The sequence below is a fragment of the Crocodylus porosus genome, unplaced genomic scaffold (assembly GCF_001723895.1).
Source record: "Crocodylus porosus isolate Cpor-Errol unplaced genomic scaffold, CroPor_comp1, whole genome shotgun sequence".
NCBI lineage: Eukaryota > Metazoa > Chordata > Crocodylia > Crocodylidae > Crocodylus > Crocodylus porosus.
This window is the reverse complement of record NW_017728917.1, coordinates 7,956,873-7,966,911: the sequence shown is the minus strand read 5'-3', so window position 1 is coordinate 7,966,911 and position 10,039 is coordinate 7,956,873. Positions and strand designations below refer to the sequence as shown.

Sequence of the window (10,039 nt, the reverse complement as noted above, 5' to 3'; positions counted from 1 at the left end):
GAGGCTGAAGGCAGGCGCTGTGCGGCGTAGACCAAATGAGGGCTGCCTTTAGGCTGAGGCTGTGCAAAAGCTTGTCTTGGCTGGAAGACCCTTTTTGCATGTCTTGGAAGTTTCACTTTGAGGTCACTGCATTTTTGGCAGAGAATTTGCACTGGGTAAAATTTGCAAAGCAATGGTTTGAGCTTTGGCATGGGGACTTGAAATGTCATAATAAAAGGTTAGAGCTTAGTCCTGCTCCCATTGAAGTTTGTGGCCGTAAGCTATATCAAAGCAATTCACATTCCCGTTCTGCATATGGCTTGATTTAAAGACTCAGTTACGAGGAAGCATTAAAGAGATAGGTAGGAGGAGGGGGTGGAGAGATATGGGATCTGTGTGAGCGGCCAATTATTCACTTTAATAATTCAGTGGTTTTTACACTAATAGGCTGGAAAGTAAATACCACTTCACATAAATGTAGCATTTCATTATTTATACACTGTTGAAATTGGGGTTTAATTAAGACTAAAGCCTAAGACTTTTAAGCTGTTAATGAAACATGTTGCTTTGTATAGCCAGTAAAGTGTGAAGAACGGTTTGAGTGCTGAGGTCATTATAGACATTATTTTAGTTTCCATAAAAAATAACCTTGACTTTATTAATTGTTATTTTTTTCTCTTCATTGTTTCTTTAGGCCTTTAGTTGTGTTTATAGTTTTAGCTTCACTGATTAATTGTGTGCATGTCAGTTTGTGCGTTGTGAGCTGTGAACAGGCACAGATTGATGCCCTCAGTTCAGTGATCTATCAGGTACCGCTGTGATCTATGATTATCCTTTTGAACACCCTGGTGATAATTGTGATGTTTGTGATTTACTTGCTGTGCCTCTATGCATCCATCTACCAGCACGTTAATGCAGTTCAGGTTGCAATGCAAATAACATTTATCCCAATAAAAATACTCCTAAAAGGGGGGAAGGGGGGTCTTTTGCTTTTACTTTTAATAAACTGCCTTTGTTTATTTGCATTTTTTTACATGGATCTCCCCCCCAATCCCCAATTATCAGCCTGAGACACGTTAATGATGCCTGATTACCACAAAGTGGAGAGCAAGCCATTTATAAAAATAAAGTTCCTTTTAAAATTAAACAAGGGGCCCCTGAAATCATTAGTCTCATTTAAAAGTGACACCGTGGGCCCTGTTCTTTCCCTATTGAAGTGAAGGTATGAGATACAGGGAGTTCAGGGAAAAGCCCACTATGGTTGGTGTGAATGAGATCTGAATTAGTCTTCTTACACCTACATTCCCTTTATAAATCATTTTAAATTTTTAATTTTGTAATAGTATATTTTATATTTACATTATTGTATACAAACTTTTAAATAAACAGGTGGGTTTCTATGAAACACCTATGCCTCACCTTTTCTCTGCTTACATTATCGACAATATTTCTAGAGTGTGCAAATAGTCCTTTTGAAAAAAATAATGAAACGAAGAATACAGTGCGGCGGGATCCTCAGACAGTTGGAGGCATGCATTTTTTGTAACGCTGAGGGGAACTGATCTGTGAAAGCAGTGGATTCTTAGTCGCTTGAAATCTTTCACCCCAGACTGGATATCTTTCTGTAGCACAACTGGACGTTATGGATGTAGCTGCTGAAATTCCTGGGTGTGGTTCCATGGCCTGTGTTATACAGAAGGTCAGACCAAATGGCAGCAACAGCCCCTTCTGGCCTCTCTGGATCAAGAGAAATAACATCCGTGGCTCTTTGCAAGCCAAAGGCTGACTTGCCAGTGATATCACATCCAGTTGCGCTGTGTGTATGGAAGTACACATTTATGCAAACAGGAAGAATTGACAAAACCGTTATAAAATTACAAAAAACAACAGATTTCTTCGCATTTTAATTATAACGACACTGTTGATTTGAACTGGGGACAAAGATTCTGTGTTCTATTAATGAGCTCTGCTAGCATCTGCTCCAAGAAACCTTCCCTTTCCCTTTCCCTTTCCCTTTTCCTTTCCTGTTAAGCTCTTCTACTGTTGTTTCTCAAAATGATTGAATCTCCCACCTTTACATCAAATGAGCATTTGTGTGTGATGCACATACATGTTATTTTTCAGGAGACCTGGGGAACAGAAACACTTGAAAAATCTTCCATCTCTGCAATGGATGCATCTGGCAGTTGTGGCATGTGGCGACCGGCTGGAAGAGACCGTTACCATGCTGAAATCAGCAGTTCTCTTTAGCAACAGGAAGCTCCGGTTTCACGTTTTTGCTGAGGATTCCCTTAAGCCGGAATTTGAGAAGAAGGTAAGCTCCCTTTCTTCGTTATTTAAAAAGGTTTGCAGTTTTTTTGTGACCTGTCAAATCTCTGATCAAAAAAAAAAATACCCTCGTGACAACCAATTAGCAGCTAAGCTCTTTGTTTCCCTTTTATTGCATGCAGGGTCTGTCTCTAGAAACTTTTGGAAAAAACTGGTATTTAACTTTTCAGCAGTACTGCAGAAACCTGCCCTGTCTATTCGAATTCTGATCCTTTCCCCATGTCTTTCAGTTCCAAGAATGGCCTTCCTCATACACCAAGAAGTTTGAATACAACATCTATCCAATCACTTTTTCAGTAGGAAATGCTCAGGAATGGAAAAAATTATTCAAACCATGTGCTGCCCAGCGCCTCTTTCTACCGGTAAGGCACCTGACTTTTTGAGTAAACAGGTTCTGAGTGAGCTGCGTTTGTTCCAATATGAGGAGCTTTGCCAATATGAAATTGAAACCATTTTTCAAGCTGAAACCTCAGTTCCAAGGCATCGCTATCTGTACTTTTTCTGCTTAAGAAAACAATCTGATCATTCCTCCCCCTGGCACAAAATGCGTGTTTCTTGCTTGATGCCAATTCCATTGGCTCAGCCTCTTTGGAGTCAGGGTTAGTGTTGTTTCTTGGGCAGGTGCTTCCTGCCTTTCAAACAGCACTTCTTTGGACAATGCAAGCATCGTATTCTCATTGCTTGCTTCACCCCGTTCCATTTATTCCCCCTTAGAATAGATACTTTCAGCCATCTTTTCCCCTGGCCCCCTCCTTACAGATCTGTGATGCATTTTATATCAGGTTTGCAGTTCCAGGGATCTGAGAAGTGGGATTCCACATGTGACACTAAGGATCCTGGCATTTAAAAGCCTGCATGCTGGGTTCTCCGACTTCAGTGTGCCTTCTGGTCCTCAACCTTTCGTGCCTTCTGGTCCTCTCAACCTTTTGCTTTGCGCTTATGTAAGAAAATGACTTGTGTGGTCAACAATGCTATAATAACATTTGATGAGGGTCAGGATTTTCAAATGCCCCAAAGCAGATGCTTGTTTTGTACAGAGAGTCAGCAATAGACAACAGGGTTTGTCTGGGTTCATGCAGAGGTGGCAGGGGGTAGTTGGGAGCATGCAGGGCCCCAGAATCAGAAGCTTTAATGCTTCTTTCATGACTGGTCTACTGAGTACAAACCAAACCTTTGTAACTAAAGCCTTGACTTCTGCAGAAGTAGCCCAGCTGAATCTCTGCATATGCCAGGAAAACAAACTGCTCGACAGAGATGTAATTTGGGGGGTCATTCCATTTTAAGAAGTCTGCCATCCGTGCACCAGTTTTTGCCTTGTACCTATCAGTTAGGACAGGGGTGGTCAAAATACAGCCTGCCCATGGGCCAGATCCAGCCTGCAGAGGGACTTTGTCTGGCCTGCAGCAGGTCCCTCAGTTCTGTCTGGCCCAGGTGCCATCCGGCCCATGGCGCATCCCGCCACCTCCTAGGCAGGCAGCTGGGTTGGGGCGGCTCCACAGCTGAGCTGCTGCCACCTTGGCCCTAGCCTTGTTGTTCTAGGGAGGACCTGCGTGCACAGCCCCAACCCCGGCCCACCCGCGCCCGCTCTGGACTCTTGCCGGCCGGAGTGGATCAGCTCCAGACCAGCCGGAACTTGTGTGCACAGCCCTGACCCTGGCCCACCCTGCTCCTGCTCCAGACTTGCCTGCCCATGAGCCGGGCAGAAGCTGCTGCTCCATGCAGGGTAGAAAGCAGCCCCTACCGTTCACCACTCCTGGGCCCTTCTTGCTGCAGATGCCCAGAGCCTGCGCCTGGGCTGCCCTGAGGCTCCTCTGCCCTGCCATTGTCACCCCGCTGGGCGGCCCAAGGGCAGCAGTGATGGTGGTGGAGAGGAGCCGCAGGGCAGCCTGGGCACAAGCTCCTGGTGGCTGCAGCAAAAAGGGCCCAGCGTGGACGGGCGGTCCGGAGCATGCGCGGGGCAGGCTGGGGTCGGGGCTGTGTTGGGGTTCCAGCTGGGGCGAGTCCAGAGTGGGCTGGGGCTGGGGCTGTGCACTTTTGCAGTGGTGGAGACGACCTGCTGGGGAGGGGGTACTGACCAGCCTGTGACAGCTCCCCTAAACTGCCTGTGTGGCCTGCAGGCCCAGCTAATTGCCCACCCCTGATTTAGGAGCTTTTCGTCTCTTCTGGCATGAGGCAGTGGTGAGACCTCTACATCTAATGGTAGATGGAGTTTCCTCTGCAGAGGATGCAGAGATGGTATATGACAATTGCTTGTTGGCCTTCAGGGATGTTTCATGTAGATTGCCCCAAATTTTTGTTCTGTCATTTTTCATGTGTATCATGTTTGTGAGGGGACAGCAAGATGCTTTGGGTTGTCAGGCTGGTGGCAGTCAGCTTTGTGCCTTTGTTTTCTTAGATCAAGGCTCTGCTTTATTTTGGCTCTCCTAGTGCCCGAGCTTGGATGAGATTAAGGAGTGCTGTGGAGCAAGAAAAATAACTGGTAAAAATAGCTGAGGCAGCAGCAAAGGGTATGCTTGCTTTTCTGTTATCCAGGCTTGCAGCCTGAGAGGCGTTCTGGAATTGAGTTGCTGTGGATGCCTTGGACAGTCACTTTATCCGTCAGTTCTAAAACGGATGATTTCAGCTTTTCCTGACAAATATGGACATTGCCTTTGTCCTTTCGTGCTGCTTACCCTTCACAGGACCTCCTCTGAAGTGGATTGGGATGCTGCGGGCAGTGTATTGACAGTGGCATCACTCAAGAAGCATGTTACAGCTGTGAGTCTGGCTGCCAGTATGTTTAATTATGCACTGGAAGGTGGTGGCTCAGGTTTTGGTCTCTCCTCTTCTGTGCTGCCATGCTGAGGATCTAGCCTGTGAGATCACTGGTTATAAATCTTGGATGTTAATGGCAGGGGGCTTTTTGGAGCATTCCAAGGGAGAAGCAGTTTAGCTCCTAGTCTGCTTAGCTCCTTTGCTGAACAGCTTGTCTTGGTTTTGCTATTCTGCATATGCTGTTCACAAGTCAGAATTTGAGCTATAGGCTGCAAGCTCTTTTTTTGTTTTTTTCCTCCAATTAAATCACCTTTTTCCTTCTAGAACACCCACAAGCCATTGGAAACTGAAAGGAAATGTGCAAGTATGCTGCAGGCGGGGGGCTCATACAAGAATAACATAATGCAGAGTTTATTACTAATAAGACTTTGGATCTGTGATGTGTTCAAACAAGCGCTGGTAATGAAATGTTTCATTTTGAGTGACACACTAATTCTGGCATTCCTGATTTGTAGATGCTACTAGAGACTAAAATATTATTAAAACATTAAGGAGAGCATATCTATAGCTCATAAGTTTCCGTTTTTACTGGAGGGATGTTAGATATGGTTATCAACCTGCCACAGGGAAGATGGATTGAACCTCAAGTTAATCTCAGATCAAGTCTATAGTGATGCTTTTGCTGCAGTCCATCTCTGTAAAAGCAAACCAGGTGAGCTGCAGAGGCAGGGCAAAGGAGATAGCATATCTTAAAATGAATTCAAAGAATGGGCTTCAAAAACAAAATTATACTGAGGTACTAAGAGTCACTACTTATGCATAATCAGGCTGTGTTGGCAGCAGAGTGACACTGCTGCAGACTGCTGTGAGGAGCCCCGCATTTTAGGAATAATAATGTTTTTAGCCAGTACCGTCTAGCTACCTACCAGGTCTTTTGGGCTGCATTTGTCACTTCCTGGGGAGCAGTCTCCAGGACACTGTCCATATTCTGGAGATGTGCAACTTGTTATCTCCTGTTCTGTCTTGGTTTGTGCCTGGGGCTCCTAGGTACTACGGGTAATAAAAATACTATCCTGTGAGAGAAAAGAGGCATTAATGAACCTGTGATCACACTAGTGAAGTGGAAGAGAGTGATATCAAGTCATCAAGGTGGAAAAACTGAATGTCTTGGATATGTGGATGCTTTTGTTTTTTTTCCCTCTGTTATAACTTGAGTGAATGGCTTGTGAATTGTGAATTAAGTCAAGTAAATTAACATGACTGGAGGTGCTAATGTGACAGGTGTGTGATCCTGGTTGTAGTTTGTTCTCCAGTTCTGGGCAAGGCGTACATTTATTTACTCACTCGTGAGTTTGGCCCACTGCCTTTTATTACACTGGGATATGCTGACTTACCAGCATGTTATTAGTAATACCTTATTCCTTGGCAACCTAGCTAACACAGGGAGAATCCACAGAGACAAGAAGTTGCGGAATCAAATTACAGGTAATTGAGTATTTAACTGAAGTGTCAGGCTAAATATAGCAAGTTCTATCGGGAACTCCCAGAAGATTTATTAGCACAACTCCATACAGCTGTGCAAAACATCAAGATTATCCTCTTCTAAATAGTGAGCATCTCTCAAGGAGAGGAAGGGACAAGAGGAGTCCTGTGTTCCTACTTTTTCATGTTCAGAAAGCACATAAATGGGAAGAATATCTGGATTGTATGGGAGCCTCCATTACTAAAAGAAGCCCTTTAAGTTAGGATTTTTTAAGAGAATCATCTGAAAGTAGGGGCCCTTCTACCCTTTGCCTGCCAGTGTGAGTTGGGTGCTTGCCTCTCTTTAAGTGCTTTTAAATCCTACTCGCATTAAATTAGTTTAATGTAAAAACTGCATTTGACTTGGTGGAACTACACAAAACTGTGGGGACATTGGGAGCACTAGAGATGCGAAGACCAAATTCTGTCCCTGGCATTAAACTTTTGTACATGTACAGTTACAGGAGGAACCCTCCCAGGCAGATTCTTCTAAAATGGTAAAGAGCTTTGCCCAAGCTCATGTGAAGTGCACATTCAGGAACGGATACGATCCCTTCATACTGCCCAGGATAGTATGGAGCAAAACTTTTAACACTTTGCACTTTGCACTTAGCATTGCTTTACTGCCAGCCTGCTCTGTGTCTGCTGCAGGGCTGCATGCATCTGATGAGATGGGAGTGAATCAGTTGACAAAATGAGCTGAGGAGCATGGTGCACTGGAGCAGGGGAATGCAAAGGCCAAAGAGTGGTGCCAGTGGCCATTGGATGCCCTGATTCAGCAAAGCTCTGAGGCAGGTATTGCAGCTTAGGGATGGGTTTAAGCCCACTGAAGGAAATGTGTAAGTCCCGTTGATTTCAATGGATATGAGCAGGTCCTTAAAGTTAAGTTTACTGCAAGGGTAGCTCCTTGCCTGGAACACGTCAGGTGTAGAGCAGTGTCCCATGTTGCCCATCAGGGGTGAAAGGAATGGATTCCTTTAAACCATCACCTGTCTTGTTCTTTCCAAACCTTGCTTATAATTCTGCTCACAGGAAAAACTCGACAGCAGTTCAACTGTTGATGTGCTGAGGCCTCTGCCTGCCATGTTGCCTATGATTGTCTCATTGTGTCTGTGCTCTCCTTTCTTTGTCTTTATTCAGAGATATCTCTCAGTCTTAGATAATCTCTTGTCTTTCGGGCACAGACCCTCTCTCTCTCTTCTAGCACTGTGGGGTCTTAGCCTATGCATAGGGCTCCTGGGTACCACAGCTAACAACACTGAGTAACAGGTAACAGCAGCAGCACCTGTGCTATCCAGAACATCTAAGGTAACTGACAGAAAGGGTGTCTTGTGGTGGTGTCTCCCAAAGCTGGCAACAGGGGTGAAGGACCCAGTTCTTGTTATCATCAGGCACCACGAGTTCTGACTCTGAGCCTCCAGCCTCTAATTTTGCAATCCAGTATTGCACGAAAAATACAATATCATTGGTTGATACCTTGTTGTTGCAGGGCTTGTTCTTTCATAATGACAGGTACCACATCAATAAGAAAAAATATTCTGGGGCAGTAAAATATGTGTGAGAAAGAATCTGCACTTCGGTAGGGCTAACGGTAGTGTGTAGCCCAGTGGTTCTGTAACGATTGTTGGCGTAACGCCCGTTACCACAGACCTTGCTCTCTGTTTAAGATTCACAGACAACCTCTGGGTTAGTCCCGCTGGGCAGGGAGAACGTGCAGTTGAGATGTCAGAAGTGCAGCGTTAAGCTTTACTATGGCTGGTCAAAACCTGTAAGCATTTAGTCAGGTGAAAATCCCATTCAAATCCGCACTCAGGGATTTGGTTCTTGTTCATGCGGCCCATTTAACAGTCGTGTTGATTTTGAAGTTATCTAAATGAGGAGGAAAGTTTGACAACTTTGTCTTTGGAACTGGACAGCTGACTATTGTTTCTTTTCCAGGCCTGTGGCTAAGGGCAAAGCTAGAAAATGTCAGCCCCTTTGAGAATGTGTTGGGCAATTTTAGCAAGTGGTAATCAGGGAAATGTGGGACAACTATAATAAAACTGATTTTCAAGCTTACCTAATAACTAAATATCCCTGCAGGGCCAAAGTCAGGAATTTTCACACCCTTGTAGTGCTGTTCACACCTCTGCTAAAATTAGGAGTAAATGTGTAAGTTCCCAGGTTTCCACAAGGGGGCATAATGCAAGCAAGAATACACCAGGCCTGTGGGACCTCAAGCTCCTCCTTTTACACCAGAATAAGGTGGCTGATTTGGGGGTAGTTCTCCTGATTTAGTGCTATAGCAGAGCTCAGAATCAGTGCTGCTCAATCCTTGTGAGATTTGTTTGTTTGGTGGGAAGTTTCCAAATTCTCAAAAAGGAAAAAGAACTGAAGTTTCATTCCTGGTGGCCAACTGTTTAACTACTGTTTTAAATTAGAAAAATCATATGGCAATGGTTTATTTTAACGTCACCTACTGGGTGCAATTTAAATGTGGTGAGCGGGAGACTGTAGCAGGAAAAATAGCCAACAGCGGAGATTAGGGAAATGTAAGATCAAATGGAGGTGAGAAGCTCTTATATACCATCTTAAATGTTCTTTTCTACATTAGAACTGGAGACATTTCACTGGGGCATATACTTGCCCGTCTTGATTCTAGGATCAGGACCCGCATTCAGCTGCATGGCTAGACCATGAAGGAGCTTTATGCCAAAATCCTGGAATGTTCTGCTGATATATTTGTAAACTTTTCTTTTTCTTTGTTAGTAACTTTGCAGTTATATCATAAGCCAGAATTACATCCCCAGTAAATGGGCAGTTTTACTGTAATCTCACAAGTTACTGGTCTTTAAAAGAACTAGTACAGATGGTGTGGGTTTTATTACTAAAATCAATATTAAATAGGCCTTGTGGGCTAGATCTCAGGTTGTTATGACAGCTAAGTGGATTATTGTTTTATGTGAAGAATGGACTCTTGGATTTTGTTTTGTGCTATACTCTACCTATTTTACCATGCCAGTTGTTTAAAAAAAATTATCCACCTGCTGCTGATGAGTCCCATATGTTACAGTATCTGTCTTGTATCAGTAAATAACTTTTGTCTGTTGCATGAAGGTTTCATTTCAAACCAAAGTACTTCTTGTGCAGTAATCGATTTCCTTCTGTTGTCTGGCTGGTTTCCTTCCACCTCTTCTTATCCTGCGAACTCCACAGGTCATTTTAAAGGATGTGGATTCTCTTCTCTACGTGGACACTGATGTTCTCTTCTTGAGGCCTATTGATGACATCTGGCGCTTTCTCAAAGAGTTCAACTCCACACAGCTGGCTGCCATGGCCCCAGAACATGAAATACCAAAGATAGGCTGGTACAGTCGATTTGCTCGTCACCCTTACTACGGAACAACTGGTGTCAATTCTGGAGTCATGTTGATGAATTTAACTCGGATAAGAAACACGCAGTTCAAGGTGAGAAACG

General features: G+C 44.2%; 1 protein-coding gene across 2 annotated transcripts in view; it reads left to right on the top strand.

Annotated features, from left to right (window-relative positions):
- Nucleotides 1-1,185: 1,185 nt before the first annotated feature.
- The window catches only part of GXYLT2 (glucoside xylosyltransferase 2), a 22,127-nt gene continuing 13,273 nt past the window's right edge, over nt 1,186-10,039 (top strand). The window contains exons 1-3 of one of the 2 annotated variants that reach the window (XM_019536636.1): nt 1,186-2,293; nt 2,538-2,669; nt 9,778-10,029. In XM_019536636.1, the coding sequence (XP_019392181.1) occupies nt 2,090-2,293; nt 2,538-2,669; nt 9,778-10,029 (588 nt within the window). In that variant the 5' untranslated portion in view covers nt 1,186-2,089. The remainder of the gene's footprint in view (nt 2,294-2,537; nt 2,670-9,777; nt 10,030-10,039) is intronic. The other variant, XM_019536635.1, reaches the window with a different exon arrangement.